Raw genomic sequence first — 27,885 nt, forward strand, 5'->3', positions numbered from 1 at the left:
ATTTAGCGAAAAAAACAACTATACTCGAAAAATTTTTCGTATCGAATACATTCTTTGTCAATTTTCGCAAAAATAAATTCGTACAACAGTTCTGAACAGAACACCAAGAGCTCTACCAAAAACTATAATAACATTATTTGTGACGATGACATTATATGAGATAATTAATGTGGGTCTCACTTTTGTCATGTAAAAGTTATAAATTCGTACAAAAGATCTGATGGAATTTCTTAATACGACCCTAAGAGCTCTACCGACAACTGTAATAACATTTTTTGTGGGGATAACAGTTAACGAGACAATAGCATTTTCGAGAGACCCACTTGGTCTACATTATAATAAATTGGCACAACCCTTTTGCTGACAGTTCTGGATAGCACCGAAAGAGCTCTTTTAAAAACCCTCATAACATTTTTATGGTGCCAGTAGATTATGAAATAGATTGTGTGTTCACTCTGCAGTGGGTGTGCGCCGATGTGAAACTTACTGGGAGATAAAAACCGTGTGCCGGACCGGGTCTCTAACCCCAGGCTATGACGAAGGAATATCGTCACAATATCCTTTCGTCCAGGAGTGCTACTTCTGCAATTTTCGTAGGACAACTTCTACGAAATTGGGAACGCAGGAGATAAAGTACTGCTGGAAGTACAGCTATGAGGACGATCGTAAATTCTCACTTTTATTTTGGAAAACCGAAAATCGAAAACCCGGATGTATATTCTACTAAATACAAAAAGTCTAAATGTTCAGCACTATACAAATGCCAGTAAATCTTCTTAAGACTGACTGTAGTAACTGTAGGTGGAAGCGTGGGATGTGCACGCTTAGATGATTCAAGGAGAGAAGGCTCGTCAGTGCAAAACAAACAGATGGCTGAGAGAGCAGATACATTCACACGCGCCACTAACCAGATGGTGTCACACCTGTCGAGAATCGCACCAGAGGTACAATGAGCTGTGGTGGAGTGCTGTTGGCGTGGTTACTATGCAACTTACTTGATGGGCATCAATACACCGTTATATTAATGTACAATACTTGAGAAACAATGTCATTCACACACTCTGAGTTCCTTATCACTCAGTACTAGACTAAATTACCGGCCTAGTGATAAGCAGCCTATGTACCTCACCGACTACACATCTTCGTGTTATAAGAAAAAAAGAGAAAAATACCAAGGGACACAAAATATGAATCCCGATAAACCGGAAATCCGGATTACTGAGGACCAAATAAACGAGGTTCTTATTTACAAATTTCGAACTTCTTATTAACTTTAATACTGTATCCCCTCAACATTATAACACCTCTATCAGTCATGTATTGAATTAGGATTTAAACATACTACTTAGTTCGTTTGTACGATATATTCAGTAAATATACTTACATTTCTATTCATTGTAAAGACTTTTAACTCTCGCTGTAGTGTAACTCATCAAACTTCCACAATTCCTTTCTAACTAAATGTTTGCAACAATATTAACGACAGCAATTTCAAATTTATTCGTTACACACAGCACATGTTTTTATGTATCCTAGCGGCTGGTGATGTTGCCACATAACTTTCATCCACGAGGGTCCTGGGCATATTTTTAGCTGTTAGTGGGTCCTGGATGTCATGAGAGCTCAAAACAATTACTGTTTTACGTAATAAAATTCATCTGGTTCTCCCTGATTCTAAAAATATACACTTCATGTGTGCCTTTCATTGTTGTATGATTCAGTATCGACGCTAATGCTCTCTTGATGAGATATGAGCCGATTGCTCGTTTTTATCCACTGTGCCCTTTCGTATTTCATTTCAGCGATTAATTTATTTGTTTATCAAAGTAGTAAGTAGTACAAAGCTAATCCAGAATGTAAACTGCACTTAAATTCTGTTTGAACTGTTTAATAGTCAGTGTCCGCTGTCTGAACGTCAAATTTCAGATTAATACACTGCGCCTGGTTGCGTTATTTTATAGGAATTTTATTATTGTAAGTGGGAAGTACTAGATAATGTTGAAGAAATCCAAAGCATATTGTTCGAAGAGCATAATATTATTCGAAATTTACCTGTGCCAATAGGTGCAGCCAAAGCAGCATTTGTGATGCTGTAATTACCGCATAGATAACGATATTTGTCTATTGTAGTTTTGTATTCCAATCAGAATTTTGAGAGCATCAAAGCCTCATTTCAGCGTGAGAGAGGGTAAAATCAATAGATGATATTGAATTGAAAGCCTGCATCAGTCTCTTGTTTTTAATTGTTGTTAACAAAAGTAACAGATAAAGCCTGGAAGATCTGTGTGGAACTGATGGTGATGGCATTGAAAAATTTCACCTCGCAAATGAACATAAAACGTTTCAAATTTATTCTGGAGAGCCTTAGATTTTACAGTCGCGCTATTCGTGATGAAAGGAGACAATTAGACAAGCTAACAGCTATTCGGGAAACATTTACTGTGTTTGTACGCAACTACCACAAATCTTACACCCTTGGAGAAAATGTTACAGTAGACAAGAAGCTGGAAGGATTCTGTGGAAGGTACAGTTTTCGAAAAATATGAATCAATCAAAACAAACGAGTATGGATTCTTAAGTGTGGATTCTTAAGTATTTTACCTATACAATTTGGAAATATACGCTGTGTTGCAACCAGAAGGATTTACCAACTGAGCAATAACCATTTTGATGTTGTTCTGTGACTGTGTAAACCTATACATCAGTCAGGTCGAAATGTGAAAGCGGACAGCTGGTTTACTAGTACTGGAATGATAATAGAGCTATGAAGGGAGAATTTTTCTTTTGTTGGCATGATGAAGAAAAACAAGCGTGGAGATTTCTCTAGAGTTTGCTATCAGTAAAAGAAGGGCTGCCCACATTTCCTTTTTTGGCTTCCACAAGACTGAACTCTAGTTTCCTCCGTACCTAAAATGGTTCAAATGGCTCTGAGCACTATGCGACTTAACTTACGAGGTCAGCAGTCGCCTAGAACTTAGAACTAATTAAACCTAAGGACATCACACACATCCATGCCCGAGACAGGATTCGAACCTGCGACCGTAGCGGTCACGCGGTTCCAGACTGAAGCGCCTTTAACCGCACGGCCACACCGGCCGGCTCCTCCGTACCTAAAAAGGGGACGTGAGTGATCCAGGCATCGCGTTTGCATGAAGATAATTCGATAGATGCTGACATTGTAGATAAACGGAAGCCATCCACCGTAAATTTTAAAATAGCGTTAAGTGTGGTATTTTCACAGCGGATAAGACGAATGCTTTGTACAACGCTGCAAGAAATGTGCGCCGCTGGTCAATGGTTGTATTTTTTTAATGATCAGTACAGTTGGAATCCATGCACAAGTGATTTATTGTGGCAACAGTAAGAATTGTATCAGAAGGAAAGGGTTCCTGAATCAGCTATGTTGTACAATGTTGTTTTCTTCGCTAAATTCTGCATAACTATTGAAATTTTGTACAGAGAACTCTATAACTATGACTTATCTATCAATAACTCCGAAAAAATATAGATATTTCTGAAAAAAAAGGGTGCCAGCTTCACAGTAGGAGCTCTTATGGGGTTCTTAATTAAGTTGCAATTACCTCTTAAACTATTACCTGCACAAAATAATTCTACTAGGAATTTCGATAGAACTCTTCACGTGGTGTCCAGAACTGTCATCAGAACTGTTGTACGAATATATTTATATTTTCTGTAGAGAAAGTGTGTCCCACATTAAATCAATTTATCATAAACTATTATCGCCATAGAAAATTGTTATTATGATTTTCGATAGAGCTCTTGGGGTTCTGTTCAGAACTGTCCTCAGAACTGTTGTACAAGTTTAATTTTTGCGAAAATTGACAAAAAATATTTTCGATAGAAACAGTTTTTCGAGTATTGTTGTTTTCTTCGCTAAATTCTTCAGAACTATTATAATTTTGTACAAAGAACTCTAGAAATATGCCATATCTACCAAGAACTCAGAAAATAATATACATTTCTGAAAAAAAGGGTGCCAACTTCACAGTAAGTGAAAAGATTTTCTCCTTAAATTGCAATTATCTCGTAAACTATTAGCTGCACAAAAAAATGTTACTTGGGTTTTCGATAGAACTCTTGGAGTTCTGTTCAGAACTGTGCTCAGAACTGTTGTACTTATTTACAATTTGCGAAAATTGACGAAGATTGTTTTCGATATGAAAATTTTTTCGAATATTGTTTTCGTCGCTAAATTCTGCAGAACTATTGAAATTTTGTACAAAGAACTCTAGAACTATGGCATATCTATCAAGAAATCTGAAAAAGTATACATTTCTGAAAAAAAGGGTGCCAACTTCACAGTAAGTGAAAAGATTTTCTCCTTAAATTGCAATTATCTCGTAAACTATTAGCTGCACAAAAAATGTTACTTGGGTTTTCGATAGAACTCTTGGAGTTCTGTTCAGAACTGTGCTCAGAACTGTTGTACTTATTTACAATTTGCGAAAATTGACGAAGATTGTTTTCGATATGAAAATTTTTTCGAATATTGTTTTCGTCGCTAAATTCTGCAGAACTATTGAAATTTTGTACAAAGAACTCTAGAACTATGGCATATCTATCAAGAAATCTGAAAAAGTATACATTTCTGAAAAAGAGGGTGCCAACTTCACAGTAAGTGAAAAGATTTTCTCCTTAAATTGCAATTATCTCGTAAACTATTAGCTGCACAAAAAAATGTTACTTGGATTTTCGAAAGAACTCTTGGAGCTCTGTTCAGAACTGTGCTCAGAACTCTTGTACTTATTTACATTTTGCGGAAATTGTCAGAAAATGTTCTTGATACGAAAATTGTTTCGAGTATTGTTGTTTTCTTCGTTACATTTTGTAGAACTATTGAAATTTTGTGCAAAGAACTCTAGAACTATGACACATCTAACAAGAACTGTGAAAAAAATGTATATTTCTCGAAAAAGGGGTGCCAACTTCACACGACTCTTTGTTACCTTCGCTGACCTTCAAATACCTTACTGTTACACGTCATTGGATTCGTCTCGATAGCTGGTATAAAAAAATAAGGACTAAACTATAGCATCCCATTTACAACAACAAAGTTGGCCCTCATATCTCTGACACAACCCCACCTAGCAACAAAAATACAACGTCATACACTATGTGATCAGAAGTATCCGCACAGGGCACTGTGGCAATCTACTGGTGCATGTTGAAAGTTTGTGCTGGATTCGAACTCTAACCCGGATTTAACACTTCTCATGAGTGGCTGCTTTAACCGCTTCGGCCATCCGTACACGGTCCCTGCCTGACTTAAATCTCCCACTTATCACACGATGCAATCCAGAGTCCCTCCTCGTTCAATAACCCTCTACTCGCCAATTATTGATTCCTATAAGAGTTTGGACGACATTAGTCTAACAGAACAAGCAAGACCCATATATATATATATATATATATATATATATATACTCCTGGAAATGGAAAAAAGAACACATTGACACCGGTGTGTCAGACCCACCACACTTGCTCCGGACACTGCGAGAGGGCTGTACAAGCAATGATCACACGCACGGCACAGCGGACACACCAGGAACCGCGGTGTTGGCCGTCGAATGGCGCTAGCTGCGCAGCATTTGTGCACCGCCGCCGTCAGTGTCAGCCAGTTTGCCGTGGCATACGGAGCTCCATCGCAGTCTTTAACACTGGTAGCATGCCGCGACAGCGTGGACGTGAACCGTATGTGCAGTTGACGGACTTTGAGCGAGGGCGTATAGTGGGCATGCGGGAGGCCGGGTGGACGTACCGCCGAATTGCTCAACACGTGGGGCGTGAGGTCTCCACAGTACATCGATGTTGTCGCCAGTGGTCGGCGGAAGGTGCACGTGCCCGTCGACCTGGGACCGGACCGCAGCGACGCACGGATGCACGCCAAGACCGTAGGATCCTACGCAGTGCCGTAGGGGACCGCACCGCCACTTCCCAGCAAATTAGGGACACTGTTGCTCCTGGGGTATCGGCGAGGACCATTCGCAACCGTCTCCATGAAGCTGGGCTACGGTCCAGCACACCGTTAGGCCGTCTTCCGCTCACGCCCCAACATTGTGCAGCCCGCCTCCAGTGGTGTCGCGACAGGCGTGAATGGAGGGACGAATGGAGACGTGTCGTCTTCAGCGATGAGAGTCGCTTCTGCCTTGGTGCCAATGATGGTCGTATGCGTGTTTGGCGCCGTACAGGTGAGCGCCACAATCAGGACTGCATACGACCGAGGCACACAGGGCCAACACCCGGCATCATGGTGTGGGGAGCGATCTCCTACACTGGCCGTACACCACTGGTGATCGTCGAGGGGACACTGAATAGTGCACGGTACATCCAAACCGTCATCGAACCCATCGTTCTACCGTTCCTAGACCGGCAAGGGAACTTGCTGTTCCAACAGGACAATGCACGTCCGCATGTATCCCGTGCCACCCAACGTGCTCTAGAAGGTGTAAGTCAACTACCCTGGCCAGCAAGATCTCCGGATCTGTCCCCCATTGAGCATGTTTGGGACTGGATGAAGCGTCGTCTCACGCGGTCTGCACGTCCAGCACGATCGCTGGTCCAACTGAGGCGCCAGGTGGAAATGGCATGGCAAGCCGTTCCACAGGACTACATTCAGCATCTCTACGATCGTCTCCATGGGAGAATAGCAGCCTGCATTGCTGCGAAAGGTGGATATACACTGTACTAGTGCCGACATTGTGCATGCTCTGTTGCCTGTGTCTATGTGCCTGTGGTTCTGTCAGTGTGATCATGGTATGTATCTGACCCCAGGAATGTGTCAATAAAGTTTCCCCTTCCTGGGACAATGAATTCACGGTGTTCTTATTTCAATTTCCAGGAGTATATATATATATATATATATATATATATATATATATATATATGTGTGTGTGTGTGTGTGTGTGGTCTTTATCACTTGCTTTATGTGTGTTATGGCTTTCACAAAATTCTTTCTTCTAGTTTAGGACCATATTTTGTGATGATGATTATGTCTTGCTCTGTGTATATGAGCTCACAGGTAAACTACTGTGAAATGTTTCAAAACGTAGAATGTTCGTTCTATTTTTTCCGCAGCAGATATTCTGTTTTCTTTAATAATGAGAATTTGTACTCAAGTTAGTAAACGCCTGCTCGAAGATCCGACTGCTCATGGTTGTAGTGATCCTTGAATCAGGCTATTTACTGTATATAGTAATCCAAAATTCCATGTTAACCCATTTTGTGTCAGAAAAGTAGCATGCAGAAACCTTTCAACATATCGGTCTCAGTTTCAACAAAAACTTTTCAAAAAACATTGAAATGACAAAAGTCATGGGATAGCGGTAGGCAAATATTCAGATGGCGGTAGTATCGCGCACACAAAGTATAAACGGTCAGTGCATTGACGAAGCTGTCCTTTGTACTCAGGTGATAAACATGAGAAAAGGTCTCCAACATGATTACGGTAGCACGACTGAAATTAACAGACCTTGAACGAGGATTTGTAGTTGGTGCTAGACGCATGTGACATTCCATTTCGGAAATCGTTATGGAATTCAGTATTCCGACATTCACAGTGTGAAGAGTGCGCTGAGAATACGAAAGTTCAGGCATTACCTGTCACCACGGACAGTGCAGTTGTCGATGGCCTTCACTTAACGTCTGTGAGCAGCGGCGTTTGGGTAGAGCTGTTAGTGCTGACAGACAAGCAAAACAGCCACAAATAACAGCAGAAATCAATGTGGGCCGTCGACGAGCGTATCCCTTAGGACAGTTCGGCGAAATTTGACGATAACTGGCTGTGGCAGCAGACGTATGGAGCGAGTGCCTATGCTAACAGCACGACATCCCCTGCAGCTCCTCTCTTACGCTCTTGATCGTATCGGTTGGAGCCTAGACGACTGCAAAACCGTTGCCTTGTTAGATGAGTGCCGCTTGCAGCTGTTAAGAGCTGATGGCAGGGTCCGAATGAGGCGCAGACACCACGAAGCCATGGACTCAAGTTCTCAAAAAGGCTTCGTGCAAGCTGGTAGTGGCTCCATAACGATGGGGGCTGTGCTTGCATGGAATATAATGGGTCATCTGGTACAGCTGAACCGATCATTGACTGGATATTGTTACGTTCAGCTGCTTGGAGACCATTTGCACCCTTTATGTACTTTGTCTCAAAATACGATAGAATTTTTGTGGCTGGTTCAAGTGGCTCAGAGTACTGTGGGACTTAACTTCTGAGGTCATCAGTCCTCTAGAACTTAGAACTACTTAAGCCTAACTAACCTAAAGAAATCTCACATATCCACGCCCGAGGCAGGATTCGAATCTGCGACCGTAGCGGTTACGCGGTTCCAGACTGTAGCGCCTAGAACCGCTCTGCCACTCCGGCCGGCTTTTGTGGGTGACACTGTGCAATGTCACCGGGTCATATTTGTTCGTGATTGGTTTGAAAAACATTCTGGACAGTGCGAGCAAATGATTTGGTCATACAGATCGCCGGACATGAATCCCATCGAACATTTATGGGGCTCAATGGAGAAGTCATTCCGTGAGCAATACTTTCATAATTATGGACAGCTATAGAGGCAGCATGGCTTAGTGTTTCTTCAGGGGATTTCCAACCATTTGTTGATTATGTGTCAAATAGATCTGTTGCATTACGCCAGGGAAAAGGACTTCCGACTCTATATTACAAGGTATCCCATGACTTTCGTCATCTCAGTGTACGTAGCGATGAGAGTCACTCCATCAAAACCACTTGAATGTGGAGCGTTTTCAAAGTGTGAATTACATCTTGTGTTGCTCTGCTGTGAGATATCCGTATGTGATTGGAAAATATAGAAAAAATGAACAACGATTCTACAATGGTAATCTTATTACCATTATCTCAAGTTCCACACCAGTCACTACACTGGTAATGGGCTATTCAAATAGTTTGCAGCCTGTGGGAGGTAGTTTATTACAGGTAAACGTATCACAGCACGTAAATTCACTTATACACGTGAAGCGCCTGTTCAGATATTTTGGTTGATGAAGTCCAGGTGAGCGGATACCCTGGTGTAGACGGACGGAGCGCCTGGGTATCCACACGGGTCCACTCCCCAGGACACCACACCGATCAGTTCGCCGTTCTGCGCCAGGGGGCCGCCGGAGTCACCCTGAACACAATGAAACATCACGGAGTGAGTAGAGGAATATCAGTATTTCATGAAAAATTAAACCCAGGAACTTTTGTAGGAACAAAGCGTCAATCAGTTAGCGTCACAACTAAAACTGTTGGGAATATAAAAAAAGTTGAGTAAAACTATTTCCAATGTTCGGAAACAAATACATATATACTCAATTTTCCGGTCATTAGATGAATGGAAAATGATGGATCTAGGATCTCTAGATTGGAATTACAAGACATATGCTGGAGTAAACGAGCAGAAACATAGCAAGTAGTTACTTACACTGCAAACGGAGATGCCATCATAGAGCGGTCCTGTACAGACCATAGTGTCTGTAAGCGGATTATCATCCATATTCAGGTCATCTAAGTTTTGTTTGCATGTTTCGTAGTCAATGACGCTGACGTCGACAGTCTGTAGAATGTTAGGTGTGGTAGCTGTCTCAGTTTCACCCCATCCAGAAAGGACCGCGACAGATCCTCCTAAAAAATATACAATGGTAAATCGCAGCAACTGTAACAATCTTCCTATAACGGGTCGGATAGACACTCGACGTTCTGCATTGTATCTGTGTGAATCTGTATACATAAGTGATTTAAAACCTCAGCGGACTCACATACCAACTGTTCTTTCGCACTGTTGCTGTGGCCTTCAGTCGCAAGAAAGATTTGATGCAGTTTTACATGCTGCTCTATCCTGAGCAAGTTTCTTCATCTCCGGAAGACTATTGCAACTTACGTCCTTCTGAATTTACTTAATGAATTAATTGGTCTCCCTCTACAATTCTTGCCCCCCCCCCAGCCCCCCCCCCCACACACACACACACACACTTCCCTCTAGTACTAAACTGGTGGTTCCTTGATGCCCAAAAATGTGTACTATCGACCGATCCATTCTTGTAGTCAGTTTGTGTCACAAATTTCTTTTCTCTCCAGTGCCACGCTGGGGCTGTTTACTAAACGTAAAACTCCTGCGGCGGTTACTGGTTGCCTGGAAGGTATTTCGTATAAACTGTGCCAAGCCTCGCAGTGAGAAGGGAGTCCGGAGTTGGTGTTGGCCTAGATGTTTGTACAAATTGAGGTGCCTGTGTAAGAAGCACGGCGTGAACCTGTTTGTTGCTTCGTCCTACTGGCAGCCACCGCAAGCGGATGTTCGGCCGGAATGTCTACAGTTTGTGGTGAGCATAGTGTGAACAAGATCTCGGAGGATGTGCTCCCAGCCTGACTCTTAGCCTGTGTTATTTGTGGGTGCCGAATCCTTGTTTGTTACTGCTTCCAGGTGTCCTGTAAGATTTCACAGCAAAACTGTGTTTTTGTGGCATTCTGTGTTTCTGGCTCAGCCTCCGCCTAGAAAGGTGAAAGATTTTGCGTCAACTGCAAGGGGGGGGGGGTTCGATTGGACGTATTTTGGACTTCCTTAATGCTGTAATTTAAACATATAAAAAAGTTGTTCTTTCTGAATAAACGCCTGTTTCTTTGGGACACTGCAGTTCAAACAGGAGTGGCGTAATGTTAATGAAAATTTGTTATTCGTCGAATGATGTGTATGTAATGTCGTGCTGTTTTCTGGGGCACGCAGCTGTGTTGCTGAACTCATTTTGAAGTGTTGCGTTGGGTGAACGACTGCTCCCCACTTCAGTGTATTCCTTTGAGTAGTATTGTAAGGTGTTTTGGATATTTGTCAGTGGGGTGTATAGATTCAATTTTGTTTTTCTCTTTCTTTTGAATTACGGTGAATTGTTTAGTTTATCTGGTTATTGGTTTAACTCGCGCTTCACGCATTAAATCAGCTGATTTTGAAATTGTTTTTTTTATTCCGGTTTAGTGTCAGACAGATTCAAATGTAACTTCATTTATATTATTTGAAATAAATGTGTTGGACTGACCTTAGTGAATTATGTGCAATCGAAGTAAGGGACCCAGTCCTTCATTAGTGCTTAACAGTGGCGTGTGGTTCGGGTTGTGAGCCCCGTGCTCGTACCAACTCCTTATTAGTTACATGATCTAATCTTCAGTATTTCATTTATTACACGTTTCAACAGCCTCTGTTCTCTTCTGTCAAAAATGTTTATCGATAATGTTTCACTTCCATACACAGTTTCACTCCCATACAAACAGTTTCAGAAAAAACTTATTGACACTTAAATCTATATTCGATGTCAACAAACCTCTCTTCTTCAGAAACAGTGGAATTTACATTTTATATACTCTCAACTTCGACCATAATCAGTTACTTCTCTGCCCAAGTAGAAAAACTCATTTACTATGTTTAGTGTCTCGTTTCCTAATCTATTTATCTCATCATCAACTGATTTAATTTGACTGCATTCCATTATCCTTGCTTTGCATTTGATGACGTCCATAATGTACCCTCGGTTCAAGACATTGTGTACTTCGCCCAACTGCCCTTCCAAGTCCTTTGCTCTCTCTGACAGAATCACAATATCATCGAGAAACGTCAAAGGTTTTGTTGTGGATTGGCAAGAGCGCCAACCCACTATGAGAGGAAGCCGAAAGGCACGCGTTTTAGCTCATGCAGGCTGGCGTGAGGTCTGGAAAAGGTCAAGGAAATTAGACTAGCAAAAAACGTACGTAGCTGCTGGAATACTTAACTTTAATCCATAATTGGTGAACATCGATCTTGACAGTACATGTTTTACGGCATCAATAGTAACTGGTAATGGCGCCTTGCTAGGTCGTAGCAAATGACGTAGCTGAAGGCTATGCTAACTATCGTCTCGGCAAATGAGATCGTAATTTGTCAGTGAACCATCGCTAGCAAAGTCGGCTGTAGAACTGGGGCGAGTGCTAGGAAGTCTCTCTAGACCAGCCGTGTGGCGGCTCTCGGTCTGCAATCACTGATAGTGGCGACACGCGGGTCCGACGTATACTAACGGACCGCGGCCGATTTAAAGGCTACCACCTAACAAGTGTGGTGTCTGGCGGTGACACCACAGTTTTCTTCCTGGGATTCAGTTCCTACTAAAAATTTTGCTTTGGTTTCCTTTACTGCTATCTCACTGAACAGATTGAATAACAGCAGGATTAGGCTATAAAACTGTCACTCTATTCTCAACCATTGTTTCGGTTTCATGCCCGTAGACTATTGTAACAGTCGTCTGAATCCTGTACAAGTTGTAAATACCCTTTCGCTTTCATTATTGTGCCCCTGCTACCTTCAGAATTTCAAGGAGCGTATTCCAGCTGACATGGTGAATAGCTTTTTCTAAGTCTACATGTTCTATAAACAGAGGTTCGCCTTTCCTTAACGTATCTTCTAAAAGAAGTTGCAGGGAGAATATTGCCTCAGGTGTTTCAACATTTCTCTGGAATCCAAACTGATCTTCACAGCGAATGGCTTCTACCAGTTCTGTCATTGCAACTATGACTTATTGAACTGATACTACGGTAATGTTCCCTCCTATCAACACTTGGCATTCTTTAAAACTGGAATAACTATATTATTCTTCAAATATGAGGGTATTTCGCCTGTCTCATACACCTTGCACGTCAAGTGGAAGGTTTGTATCATGGCTGCTTCCCTCCAAGGCTATAAGTAGTTCTGAAGGGATGTCGTCTACTCCAGGGGCCTTACTTCGATTCGCAGTGTCATATCTTCCATCTCATCTTCATCTAAATCCTCTTCCATTTGTACAATACTGCCTTGAAGTACACTTTCACTGTAGAGGCTCTTTATATACTCCTTCCACCTTTCAACTTTGGATTCTTTGCTTACGGCTGGTTTTCCATCTGAACTCTTGGTATTCATGCAGATGCTTTTCTTTTTTCCAAAGACCTCTCACTTTCCCTGTAGGTTATAGTTTTCCACTATTGACCTATGCTTCTAAATCTTTACATTTGTCCACTAGCCATTCCTGCTTAGTCATTTTGCACTTCCTGTCAATCTCATTTTTTAAACGTTCATATATCCTTTCGCCTGCATTTTTACATTTTCGCCTTTTATTAATTAAATTAAATGATTCCTATGTTATCCAAGGATTTCTGCAAGATCCTGTCTATTTACCTATTCTTTTTACTTGTTTGACCCTCTGCTGCCTTCACTGTTTCTTCTCTCAATACTATTCATTCGGCTGCTACTGTATTCCTGTACCTTTTTCTTGTCAATCGTTGCCTAATGCTTCCTCTAAAATTCTCAACAACCTCTGGTTATTTCAAATTATCTAGATCCCATGTCCTTAATTTCCTAAATTTTGCAATTTCTTAAGTTTTAATCTACAGCTCATCATCAATACATCGTGATCAGAGTCGACTTGTGCACTTGGAAATGTCTTACAGTTTAAAATCTGTTTCTGAAATCTGTACCTCTACCGTTATATAATCAATCTGAAACCTTCAAGTCCCTCCAGGAATCTTCCACTTAGACAGCCTTCTTTCATGGTTCTAAAAATAAGTGTTAGCGATGATTAATTATGTTCTGTGCAAAATTATACAAGACGGCTTCCTCTTTCATTCTTTTCCCCCAGCCCATATTTACCTAATATTTTTTATTTTCTTCCTTTTCCCAATATCGAATTCGATCCTCCAACACAGACGATTTTCGTCTCCCTTACCTATCTCAATAATTTGTTTCTCTCATCATACATTCCTTCAGTCTCTTCATCATCTGCGGAGCTAGTTGGAATATAACCCTGTACTACTGTCGTGGGTCTGGGCATCGTGTCTGTCTTGTTTACAATAATGCGTTCAATATGCTGTTTGTAGTAGCTTAATCGCTTTGCTATTTTTCTTTTCCTTTTTTGTTATTAAACCTACTCCTGCATTATCACTGTTTTACTTCGTGTTCACTTGACCTGAACTCCTGTTCCTCTTGCCACCGAACTTCACTAACTCCCATTATGTATAAATTTAACCTATCCGTTTCCCTTTTTAAATTTTCTCTCCTAACTGCCTGATTAAGGGACCTCACAATTTACTCCCTGATACATAGAACGCCAGTTTTGTATGTCCTGATGGCGACAGCCTCCTGAATAGCACCAACCCGGAGATCCGACTGAGGTACTATTTTATCTCGGGAATGTTATTCCGAAGTGTATGTCTTTATTATTTAACCTAGCAGTAGAGCTGCATGCACTCAGGAAAAATTACGGCTGCATTTTCCCTTTGCTTGCAGCTGTTAGCAATACCAGCGCAACCAGGCCATTTTGGATAACGTAAGAAGGCCAGATGAGACAATCACCACCGCATCTACTGAAAATGCTACTGCCCCTCTTCGGACCCACACGTTTGCCTGGCCTCTCGAACAGATACCCCTCCGTTGTGGTTGCACCTATAGTACTGTTATCTGTACGCTGAGGCATACAAGCCTACTCACCAATCGCAAGGTCCATGGTTCGTTGGGAGAGGTCCATAGCGATAACACTTCGATTAACTAACTTTCTAGCTACTTAAATATTATAGCTATAAATATTCTTGACGTAAAATCGAAAATCATACGTTCTACAGCTACGAATCTCAATTTGCATACCTGCAGGAATTGAACCAGCACTGGGCAAGGTGATGACCTGGACGTAATCATTCAGAGTCAGTGGAGACTCCAGTGTGAATACTGCAATGTCGCCGGCAGCTACGGCGACGCCCCTAAAGGAGAAAAGTAATTTTTTGCTGTCACTGGAGTACAGTACGTGCTTTCTCAAGATGTAAGGGTTATATCAATTTCAACATTGATTTCTTCGAAAACGGCTTTATTTTTATAGGGTGATTCCGTGGTGATGTAAAACACTTTCAGGGATGACGGAAAGGGTAAACGTATCATTGTGAGGTAAAGGGAGTCCTGGTCTGGAAATGACCGAGTCGTCTTTACAAGCTAAAATCGTTCTTATAATTCTGACAGTGGACGTCTTCTACAGCAAGCTCTTTGTTTTCCATATTTTGGAAGGAGTATCAGGGATCAAAATGAAAAACTGTTATCTAATAGACATCGGTTCTAAAATGCGTCCCTAACGAGCTTGCTCAGTATAACAGATCGTTTGAGAGTAGAAAAGATGAACGACGGCTCATAGCTCTTAATGTATGAACCTCAGAGAACATGTTTAATGGAAATGTTTTTATTGTTTTGTACACGGTGGGCAAATAAAAGTGGCCCACAGAACAGAGATCCAGAGTACAAAGAAACACAACGGAAGAAGGGATATACGGTACTAAAGTTACTATTGCAGATGTTTAAAGTGACCACCATTCATCTCTTGGCGCTTTTGGGTCCTCGTCAGCAATTTTATGAAGGCGGATCGAGGGTGGACTGCTGTAACTGCTGTAATCTAATCCGGAATGTTCTGTTGCAGTTCTTGAAAACTGTCAGGGCTGTTGCGATACACCTTAGAATAGAGGGCACCCCATAAAAAGTAATCGCACATTGTCAGATCAGGCCAGCTATGGCCGCAACCCGACTGACCTCTTGCAACAACTTTGTCAGGCGTGAATAGTGTGTAAACATGGTCCAAGGCTATGCCGGCTGCATGGGTAGTTTCTTCATCCTGTTGGAAGTAATTGAAGGTCTGTTCGTCCGCTGTTACTGCTGCCACTCATCTGTGCCACTTTTATTTGTCCCACCCTGTAGTAACGACGCACAGAGTATGAGAAGCAAAGAGCTTGCAGTAAAAGATACCAATTGTAGGAGGTTTCGGAAAGAAAAAAATGGTTCAAATGGCTCTGAGCACTATGGGACTTAACTTCTGAGGTCATCAGTCCCCTAGAACTTAGTACTACTTAAACCTAACTAACCTAAGGACATCACACACATCCATGCCCGAGGCAGGATTCGAACCTGCAACCGTAGCGGTCACGCGGTTCCAGACTGTAGCACCTAGAACCGTTCGGCCACCCCGGCCGGCGTTTCGGAAAGATTTTCGCTTATAAGCTTCGAGTCGGTCATTTCCAGACCAGGTTTCCTTACTTAAAATTGATGTTTTTACCCTTCTCTAACCTCCCTGAAAGTCTGTAACTGTGGTATCACGTATCGGTACCATTCTACTGGCTTAGCGAATTTGGCAACAGAATAGCGATTTTCCATCTGACTCCGACAGTGGTCTCACGTCATCTGATGGACGCAATGGTGCTTACACGCTGGACGCGCTTGCAATGGGTCTGGACTATGAGCGCTGAAAGATAGGGCGGTCGGCGGCAGCCGCTCATCCCATTTGTACTTGGAACCTCTTCCGTGCAACGCTTGGTAGAGTGAGTCTCTTCCTTGTTGACATAATATGTGAACTCTGCTTCTTGCTGCATTATTTGTAATGAGTGTTTGTTCAGACGTGTGTTAATTCCCAATGGACAAAACTTCTGAAGTCATCGGTCCGTAGACTTACCAAACCACTCCGTCTACAGGCTACAAGTGGCCCATCGGGACCATCCGACCACCGTGTCATCCTCAGAGGAGAATGCGGATAGGAGGGGCGTGGGGTCAGCACACCGTTCTCCCAGTCGTTATGATGGTATTCTTGACCGAAGCCGCTACTAGTCGGTCGAACAGCCCCTCAGTTGGCATCACGAGGCTGAGTGCACCCCGAAAAATGGCAACAGCGCAAGGCGGCCTGGATGGTCACCCATCCAAGTGCCGACCACGCCCGACAGCGCTTAACTTCGGTGATCTCACGGGAACCGGTGTATCCACCGAGGCAAAGCCGTTGCCTCCGCAAACTTACACACTATCTAAACTAACTTATGCTAAGAAAAAAACACACACACCAGTGCCCGAGGAAGACTCGAACCTCAGACGGGAGGGGCCGCGCAATCCGTGACAATGCGCCACAAACCGCGAGGCCACTTCGCGCGGCAGTCTTTGTATTTTTGGAGAAATAAAATTGAGTAAATCTTCTGCTGCATCACTTTCCAGCCCACCTTTCCTTACCATTGTGTGCGAAAACGTACAAAACAATAACATCATCTCTCAAATACCCTGTATGAGCATAATAAGAAACCAGGAAAAATCTACGTTGAAATAAATTTGTGTGAGCTAACACCACTAATTCTTTCACATTCATCTGCAAGTAGTGATATTCATTTCATATGTTCTCGACTCACGTACCTGAAATGGCGCTATTCCGAGCAATACAACGTGTTCCAGTGCAATGCAGCTATATTTACTTGAAACGCCCATTAAGGCAACTTAATTGTGTGGACGTATATACCAACAGGCGATAATACATGATTCATAGAAACGAAAATGACGTAATTTTATCTCCTTTAGGATACGGTTGCTGTATAGCATACTTACCCAGGATAGTCGGGATGTACAATCTGCTCCGAGACGCGGATCTCCTGCTCGCTGCCCTCGACACTGCTCAAGTCGTGGTCTCCAGCCACGGCCTGTCACCGAAATGTTACACCCTCAACCAGATAATAGTTTTATGTCATCAGCTGAATATTATACACTACTGGCCATTAAAATTGCTACAACAAGAAGAAGTGCAGATGATAAACGTGTATTCATTGGACAAATATATTATACTAGAACTGACATGTGATTATATTTTCACGCAATTTGAGTGCATAGATCCTGAGAAATCAGTACCCAGAACAACCACCTCTGGCCGTAATAACGGCCTTATACACCTGGGCCTTGAGTCAAACAGAGCTTGGATGCCGTGTACAGGTACAGCTGCCCATGCAGCTTCAACACGATACCACAGCTCATCAAGAGTAGTGACTGGCGTATCCTGACGAGCCAGTTGCTCGGCCACCATTGAACAGACGTTTTCAATGGGTGAGAGATCTGGAGAATGTGCTGGCCATGGCAGTAGTCGAACATTTTCTGTATCCAGAAAGGCCCGTACAGGACGTGATACATGTGGTCGTGCAATATCTTGGTGAAATTTAGGGTTTCGCAGGGTTCGAATGAAGGGTAGAGCCACGGGTCGTAACACATCTGAAATGTAACGTCCACTGTTCAAAGGGCCGTCAATGCGAACAAGAGGTGACCGAGACATGTAACCAATGGCACCCCATACCATCACGCTGGGTGATACGCCAGTATAGCGATGACGAATACACGCTTCCAATGTGCGTTCACCGCGATGTCGCCAAACACGGATGCGATCATCATGATGATGTAAACAGAACCTGGATTCATCCGAAAAAATGACGTTTTGCCATTCGTGCACCCAGGTTCGTCGTTGAATACACCATCGCAGGCGTTCGTATCTGTGATGCAGCGTCAAGTGTAACAGCAGCCATGATCTCCGAGCTGATAGTCCATGCTGCTGCAAGCGTCGTCGACCTGTTCGTGCAGATGGTTGTTGTCTTGCAAACGTCCCCATCTGTTGACTCAGGGATCGAGACGTGGCTGCATGATCCTTTACAGCCATGCCGATAAGATGCCTGTCATCTCGACTGCTAGTGATACGAGGCCGTTGGGATCCAGCACGGCGTTCCGTATTACCCTCCTGAACCCACCGATTCCATGTTCTGCTGCCATTCATTGGATCTCGACCAACACGAGCAGCAATGTCGCGATACGATAAACCGCAATCGCGATAGGCTGCAATCCGACCTTTATCAAAGTCTGAAACGTGATGGTACGCGTTTCTCGTCCTTACACTAGGCATCACAACAACGTTTCACCAGGCAACGCCGGTCAACTGCTGTTTGTGTATGAGAAAGCGATTGGAAACTTTCCTCATGTCAGTACGTTGTAGGTGTCGCCACCGGTTCCAGCCTTGTGTAAATGCTTTGAAAATGCTAATCGTTTGCATATCACAGCATCTTCTTCTTGTCGATTAAATTTCGCGTGTGTAGCACGTCATCTTCGTGGTGTAGCAATTTTAATGGCAACTAGTGTACATAATTTGTCAGGTTTTGTAAGTGAACTCTTATCAGCTGCTTGTAATACTTGTCTGCCTTCCACCAGTTTATTTTTTCGTTTACGTTTAATATATCGTTCAAATACTCGTTCGTCACTAAAACAAGTCTTTGAAAACAGACAGAACATGCAAAACGGAATTGTTCATTGGAGCAGAAACTAGAACACAAATTTCTCTTTTTTTGTGAGTCATCAATCTTGTGACTGGTTTGATGCTTCCCACCAAGAATTTCTCTCCTGTGCCAACTCCTTCATCTCAGAGTAGCACTTGAAACCTACGTCTACAATTATTTGCTGGATGTATTCCAATCTGGGTCTCCTTCTCGATTTTTGTCGTATACAGTTCTCTCTAGTACCATAGAAGTCATTAGTTGATGTCTTAACAGATGTCTATCATCCGGTCTCTTCTCCTTGTCAGAGTTTTCCACATATTCTTTTCCTCTCCGATACTAAGCAGAACCTCCTCATTCCTTACGTTATCACCTCACCTAATTTTCCACTGGATAAGAGCATAAAATTTTGGAAACATCGGATTTAATTTTACTATTGTATGTCTTTTTAAAAGAAATGGTGGCTTTTTAGCTTTTTGCCTATGCCCTTGTCACAGTGGTAACACTGTTTCCCGTCATATCAGCGCTATCTGGTTTGACTAGCACTTGGACGTGTGACCGTCTGGGTTTCCCAAGCGCTGGTGGCAAGCAGAATGCGCACAGTCCTTGAGAAGTAGCTTCTCTGATCACGAAAACCGACAATACCCCAGAGACTGATGTGCTGACGTCATGCCCCTCCATATCCACATCGAGTGACATCCGATGCAGTTTAGTTTTAGTTATTTAGGTGTTTAGACTCCAAGATAATGGAGTGTACATGAAATTACTCCCAAACACAACTGTCTGTGTAATATCCACAGTTGCATAACTTGTACGCTGAATATTATGGAACGTTCCGTAACTAAAGACACTACATTTTTAGATCTGGATAAACCTTCAAAATTCATTAATTTTCTGAGGAGAAAACGTTATGTGGATGTGCTGTAAAATTCTGTCGTAGGCATACTTACGAAGTAGTATCCAATATCGTCAAAGCAGTGTCCTGCAGTGAGGATGGCACTGTTAGAGATGATGGAGCCGCCACAGTTGTGGAACCGCATACCCAGCACCACGAGTTGCAGTGACACCTGATAAGGGAACTGACCTGCGAAGAAGATCAGAGTCATACAATGAGTAACATTTCTGCTTCTGTGTAGAAAACGTGTCTTCTATTTGTCTTGTCGCTATAACTTGTGAAACAACTTGACAATAATGTCAAGTCCCCAGCTAGTGTCTAGGTTTTCGTGAGTTTGTCAGATGCAGTGTGGTAAGATATCGGTCCATCTGTCCATTGTTCGGCTCGTTCTGTTTCTCTTCTTTGCGGCCAATTGGGATGAGTGCTTCAAATTGGTTACCACATCACCCACTGACCTTCGGATATCATTCCGCAGTCAGACACACTTCAAAAAATTTTGAAAATTTAGAAGCCCCAGAGAGAAATGTGATTTTTTTAACACTATGTGCCAAGAAACGTGACCTTATTGACTTATGCTGTGATGTGAGTATATCTAGTGGAAATTCTATTCATGAAACCTAATTTTTGTGTAATTGACAATGGTAAAGAAACCTACGTGATGTTATGCGAGGGCAATTATTTCTAATTTTAACTGTAAGAAGAACATCCCTTCCACTCTAAATAACTGTCCCATTCGAAGTCTCTGCAGTATACCGTACAAATCAAGGAGTTTAGCTTTCAGTAAAGAAGCCACAATATGATGGACATGGTAACTGGAGTCAATGAAATGGCAGATTCAGCAGAAAAGGAATCCCCTGTTCAATATCTACAGTCGAAAATTGGCGCATGCTGTAACCTTTCCTCTGCAGGGAAATGTGGGAGTTTGGGAGGAGAAATATGTTGTAATGAGAGGGAAACATTCTGTCACTGAAGACATCGATCCAGCCGAGATATAGCTCCTCTCGGCCATGAAACGGAAATGACGTCCTTTGAAGAAATTGTACGTGCTGGACGGTTAGACTTTGTGGGAATATTTACTGGAAACTAAAAGTATTTTATTCCCTTTCAGTTCTTTGGGTTTCCGACACAGTCAACCTGTGTCTTGCACTAGAGCGATGGCTGCGATTTGGCTGGCGCGGGATCACATCTCTCCACCCATACTCAGTCCACATGAGGAGCATTTACACGCCGGATACTGCTGACAAGGGACGCTGTTGTAAAGTCTCTGGTAGTTCGACGAGAACAGCAGGTGGACATGAAGTACTTGAGTAACGAAAATTAAAACCAAGAACAGTATTATAATTCAAATGGTTCAAATGGCTCTGAGCACTATGGGACTTAACATCTGAGGTCATCAGTCCCCTAGAACTTAGAACTACTTAAACCTAACTAACCTAAGGACATCACACACATCCATGCCCGAGGCAGGATTCGAACCTGCGACCGTAGCGGTCACGCGGTTCCAGACTGAAGCGCCTAGAACCGCTCGGCCACCGCGGCCGGCTGTTTGACTTATTCAAAGAAAGTTTTTCCATTAGGTTTCTGTTGCATTTTTTTAATTGTAGCCATTTGGTTTTATGTTAATAGTCTGTTTCGTTTTATTAAAGGTACAACCCGTATTGGTAGGTGTTCCAGTTTGGAATATACAAAACTTCGGTGGTACGTTTTGTCTCCCCTTAGGTAATTTAGGTCATAGTAGTGCTCCTGCCACTGCTGGGTTGGAGAGTTGGATAGTTTTGATTCACGTAATGTGATTGCTTCTCGCACCTATCATGTTGGTGATGTAGCTCATAAAGGATTTGGCAGATCTTATTACTGTCCTGGTAAGTACATAACTCTCCTTGTTCATAGCAAACGTAGGGTAGAGAGTACTGAAGGTGTTTCTATTTTGTCTAAGAGCCATACAATTTTTATTGTCTAATTGTTTTATGTGATTTTTAGTCATAAACTGTGATTTCTACTGTCGGAATTCTCATTATAGTTTCCTATCTGCTATGTATGTTTCGTATTGCAAGGGCATGAAGATGACCCGTCCGCAGCTCGTGGTGTAGGGGCTAGCGTTGCTGCCTCTGTGTCATGGGGACCAGTGTTCGCTTCCCGGCCAGGTTCAAATGGTTCAAATGGCTCTGAGCACTATGGGACTCAACTGATGTGGTCATTAGTCCCCTAGAACTTAGAACTAGTTAAAACCTAACTAACCTAAGGACATCACAAACATCCATGCCCGAGGCAGGATTCGAACCTGCGACCGTAGCGGTCTTGCGGTTCCAGACTGCAGCGCCTTTAACCGCACGGCCACTTCGGCCGGCGATTCCCGGCCAGTTTGGGGATTTTCTCTGCCCGGGGACTGGGTGTTTGTGTTGTCTTCATCATCAAGATTCGTGAAAGTGGACTGTGTAAAAGAAAAATTGGCCTTTGTAAAAACTGGGACTTTGTATAGGCGCTGATGACCGTACAGTTGAGTGCCCCTCAAACCAAACATCGTAATCAAGATGATCCTTTTTCCTGTCGAAACTAGTGTCATGTTTTGAATAAACGACGTTTGGAGTAAAGTGTATGTGCTGGTATTAATTTTCGTTATTCAAGCTCTTGTAAAGTGTTGCTGACGGAGGTACGCTTCTAAAGTACCCTCTGCCACCCAATAACTGAGCTGGAAACGGTCACACGGGGCCGTGGAATCAGCATTGCGGGATACTCTCTCGTTCGCCAGCTCTTGTCCCTGTCAGACGTATTCTCCTGTTCCTCGTTCGGTCATCATGCCCCACAGACTGGTTGTGGTGGCCGCCTGCAAGCCGAGGTTCTTTACGTTTGGAGGTGGCTTATGGAACTACAAACTCTGATCAGTTTATCGGAACATCTCTCCTTCAGATTTTAAACTATTTCTTGACATCCCCGGACACCCACGTTCCACCTAACCCCTATCATCGGTATATCCATGAACAAAATCTCCATGTGGAACATCGTGCTTTATTGAAGGGGGCGCATGCCTAACATATGTCCATTTACTCAACTTTATCGCAGCATCTTAGAATGGACAAGTTTTCTTGTTTGGTTGCTTTTTAATCAAACCGCTTTCTACTGTGGATGCCTGACATCTTTAGACGGCTTATGTAAATTTATTAAATAATTTTAGTAGGTTTTTATCGTTATTGCTCTTTTGACTGGTACCGCATGCAAGTGAACATGAGTTTCTGCCTTCTGTATCCAAACAACAACAAAAAATGGCTCTGAGCACTATGGGACTTAACAGCTGTGGTCATCAGTCCCCTAGAACGTAGAACTACTTAAACCTAACTAACCTAAGGACATCACACACATCCATAACCGAGGCAGGATTCGAACCTGAGACCGTAGCAGTCTCACGGTTCCGGACTGCGCACCTAGAACCGCGAGACCACCGCGGCCGGCCCAACAACAACAATGACAACAACATCAGCAACAACAACAACCAAAAGTAGAAGTTGAATTTTATTCAGTGTCTCTCTTAATATGTCAGTTAGGTTAAACGATCCCATTACACTTGGCTAAAGTCCCCCCGCCCCCGTCCCCCCCTCCGCCGTTAGCTGAGTGGTCAACGCGACTGAATGTCAATCCTAAGGGCCCGGGTTCGATCCCGGCTGGGTTGGAGATTTTCTCCGCTCAGCGACTGGGTGTTGTGTTGTCCTAATCATCATCATTTTAATCCCATCGACGCGCAAGTCGCCGACATGGTGTCAGATCGAAAGACTTGCACCTGGCGAACGGTCTACCCAACGGGAGGCCCTAGTCACACGATGTTCACATTTTACTTGCCTCAAAACTACGTTTAACACGTCAGCTATAACGTAAACGTCTGACTAACAAGGAAACCTCTGAGTGCGTGGTCGCAATAAGCAAATGATGTTTACGGCATTCGACGCCCCACATATTGTCTACCATGCAACCACAATATTGGTTGCCAATTGCAACAGGGGGCGCGACTGGAGGTGTCCAATGATGAGCACAGTGGGAGGCTACGGAGCGTAGTTGAAATGCTTTGTCGACGAGTAACTCACAATAGTGCTACAGGGCTAGTCATGTCGATACAAAGCAGAACAATGGCAACGATAAACAACGCAAACATTGCATTACATCCACAACAACAGCTACCGAAATTGACATTTCGACAGAAAGGAACCCAAGGAGTTTCGCAGATTGGGAAAGAAGTGGCAGATGAAATATTAACGTTTCTGCAAGATGAGGCAGTGCAGTGTGTGGTGTCGTATACGCTCGACTGTGCGGATAACGAAGATGAGGCGTATAACAACGACGACACGTTCTTTACAAGAGAATGTGATAGTGAAAGTCATCGAGCTATGTACTTCATCATCTTTGTCGGACAAAGTGCCACAAATCCCGTTTCCACTGAAACGTAGTAAAGGACAATCGTTGTCCAAAGAGCGAGAACTAAACACAATTATGTACGTGGAATATCACCAGCAGCATAGTAAAATTTTATGAACAGGTTCCGAATATGACTGCAGCAATATGGCAGTGCACTGCATGACAAAAACTACTGATACTCAAAGGAGTACAAGGCGCACTTGTTACAAAAACTGGTTTTTGCCCGTTCAAGGATTCCCGATATAGTTCACAGGATGTGCATGCTAGTGACCTGCTAAGCTATGCATATCAAATTGCGAGCGACATAGATTACAATGATTTCAAGGGAATCAGTGGATGGCTGCATAGCTTCTGACACTGCTGCAGACGTAAGGTAACGAAATTTCAAACAATGCGTCAACTTAACGTTACATGCCACACTCTGGAATGTCCAAAAATTTGTGGATGAGATAAATAAACTTATTCTGTCAATCAGTAAGGCATTTGTTTTCAGCTCCAACCGAGTGGAATTTGAAGAGGAAATGCATATGCAAGGAACCCTGGGAATTATAGTAAGAGAACTGTATCATGATCAACTAAAATCAGCTCTTTAACGCTTTCGTATACAATTACGCCGACAGTTAATCTGGATGTAAAATTGGCTGAAAAGATATTTATTGTGCTGCGAGAAGTTCGAGGAGCTCTGTCCTCATTCTCGTGTCCGTGATCTTGCAAGGGTAGTAGGGAATATTTACGTCATAGCAAGCTAGAGTGAGAAATGGGCGTAAGGTAACTACAACTCTGGTATGAGCACTGATTTTGACCAATAGCTGGTCAAAATTACTTGCTTTTGCTTTATTCCTGGTCTGCGTGTAAAAATAATATTCCTCTAGCACAAACTAATCCTCCTCAAAAGTGTGTGACGTTGCAATTTAGCCTCTGTACGTTGGTTTCTTCCGTCCCTAAAAACATATTATCACATTATCTGCAGCTACGCCTTAAAAGATAGTTTCACGACAGACTGTTTCACATTCCGTCGCATCCCATCATATTCCATCAGTACTTATCACCCAGTTACACCAAGATGATTTCGTATGCTTCCTTGAACAGTGCATACCTAGTTGAACGCCCTGCACTGTTTGTGACTCCTTAGGAGTTCGCCTTCGATTTTTATGGGGTGAAGTTTTGTGACCACTGTGGAGCTGTTTGTTTCATTCGATATTGATAGTATAAGTTAATTGTTTGTTTTGAACATTTCTTGAATGTCGACGATGTTCTATGCATTAAATGCAGGAAGATCTGCAACGAATTGACGAATCTTGCAGGGAATGGCAACTGAATCTCAATGTAGATAAGTGTAATGTGCTGCGAATACATAGAAAGAAAGATACTTTATCATTTAGCTATAATATAGCAGGTGAGCAACTGGAAGCAGTTAATTCCATAAATTATCTGGGAATAGACATTAGGAGTGATCTAAAATGGAATGACCACATAAAATTAATCGTCTGTAAAGCAGATGCCACACTGAGATTCATTGGAAGAATCCTAAGGAAATGCAGTCCCTAAACAAAGGAAGTAGGTTACAGTACACTTGTTCGCCCACTGCGTGAATACTGCTCACCGGTGTGGGATCCGTACTAGATAGGGTTGATAGAAGAGATAGAAAAGATCCAACGGCGAGCAGCGCGCTTCGTTACAGGATCATTTAGTAATCGCGAAAGCGTTACGGAGATGATAGATAAACTCCAGTGGAAGACTCTGCAAGAGAGACGCTCAGTAGCTCGGTACGGACTTTCGTTGAAGTTTCGAGAACATACCTTCACCGAGGAGTCAAGCAGTATATTGCTCCCTCCTACGTATATCTCGCGAAGAGACCATGAGGATAAAATCAGAGAGATTAGAGCCCACACAGAAGCATACCGAAAATCTTTCTTTCCACGAACAAAACGAGACTGGAATAGAAGGGCGAACCGATAGAGGTACTCCGCCACGGCCGGCCGAAGTGGCCGTGCGGTTAAAGGCGCTGCAGTCTGGAACCGCAAGACCGCTACAGTCGCAGGTTCGAATCCTGCCTCGGGCATGGAAGTTTGTGATGTCCTTAGGTTAGGTAGGTTTAACTAGTTCTAAGTTCTAGGGGACTAATGACCTCAGCAGTTGAGTCCCATAGTGCTCAGAGCCATTTGAACCAACTCCGCCACACACCGTCAGATGGCCTGCGGAGTATGGATGTAGATGCAGATGTAAAAGTGTAATACATACATCCCATAGAAGACTGATCTTTACACCTGCCGGACACTAATTTTCTGTTGCCCTCCTGATATACACCGTGAGTCATTAGCAGCTAATGATTTTCTTGTCTAAACTGTCAACACAACACTTTCAGATAAGCTTTACAGAAGACTGAACTTGCGACCTCGCACCCGAGGTGTTCCTTGTAAGAACACCTTTATTAGACACCGATGAATTGTTTGGAGCTAGTATCTAACCGAAGAAACTGGCTGACAACCTAGTGATCAGAAGACTACATTCTAGTGATGAAATAGAACCGGCAACTTACGTTTCTTTTTGTGTATCCGTGATCCCAGTTTCAGAGTCACTTACGCTGTCTCATCATGGGAGCAGCAACACTTAGTTAATCGAGTACATTATGTCAAGGGGTGACCCTTAGGAAATTGATGCTCACCTCTGGTGGCGTCGTGTCCCCCGTAGATGCGTCCCCTGGAGACAGAGAAGCGCCAAGATGTTCCAGTGTAGGGCAGACGACGCACTGGCAGCCTCGAACCTGTAGCGAAATGCATCCGTTGTTTAGCGGACCCAGTAGACATTGAAGTACCGAACCAAAAATATCTATTTGGTATTTACAACAACTTAAAAATTAACTGGAGTGGAATATGAGCAGGAATCTCGACGGGTAGCGTTCTTGCAGCTGAGCCGTTGAAGAACATTTTAGACATAACAGTTACATTTGCTGTACAATACGCGCCACACCACTCAAACACTTTCCTGACGTCATCCCACAGAGAAGGAGACCAGCATCGTCGGCAACCGGAACAGAATGGCGAATATGACTGCTATGGAAGAATTCAGTGGTAGTTGATCCTATAAGTAGCTACTGGACTGCATGAAGATTCTATTGGAGAAACACTGTTTGCAAGATGGAGCTTTCAGTAATTTGGACCTGATTTAAAGTCAATTTCAGCTGCTCACAAAAGCTGAGGATAGCTATCTGTCCTCTGAAGACTGACCTCTTACGTCGTTGCTATGTGCTGTTCCTCTGTAAGTACTCACCCAACACGCAGGCGACGAGGGCCAAGACGACAAGTGTCTGTCTGAGCATCTTCAGGAGGATTGTCACGATCTGGACAGCATGCGATGGTTTATATACACGTTTCAGTGATGGCTTGTGAGCAGGTGACGCTCAATTATACTGGCAATTACAATGAGTAGTTGAAATGATTAGCGTCTGATGTTATCGCTGGTACTTCGTTCAGTATAACAAACAGTAATTGAAATCAGGTTT

At 43.0% G+C, this 27,885-nt stretch overlaps 1 protein-coding gene and 1 pseudogene across 1 annotated transcript; both read right to left on the reverse strand.

Moving 5' to 3' along the window:
- Positions 1 to 9,008: 9,008 nt before the first annotated feature.
- On the reverse strand, positions 9,009 to 27,702 carry LOC126235532 (trypsin-1-like). Its single transcript, XM_049944251.1, has 7 exons — positions 27,654 to 27,702; positions 27,049 to 27,147; positions 20,038 to 20,171; positions 17,394 to 17,485; positions 14,649 to 14,761; positions 9,447 to 9,646; positions 9,009 to 9,152 (listed from the first exon to the last, which is right to left on the reverse strand). The coding sequence occupies exons 1-7, from the start codon at positions 27,700 to 27,702 to the stop codon at positions 9,009 to 9,011; spliced, it is 831 nt and encodes a 276-aa protein (XP_049800208.1).
- On the reverse strand, positions 16,691 to 16,808 carry LOC126237699 (5S ribosomal RNA; annotated as a pseudogene).
- Positions 27,703 to 27,885: the final 183 nt, after the last annotated feature.

This window comes from Schistocerca nitens, chromosome 2 (genome assembly GCF_023898315.1).
Source record: "Schistocerca nitens isolate TAMUIC-IGC-003100 chromosome 2, iqSchNite1.1, whole genome shotgun sequence".
NCBI lineage: Eukaryota > Metazoa > Arthropoda > Insecta > Orthoptera > Acrididae > Schistocerca > Schistocerca nitens.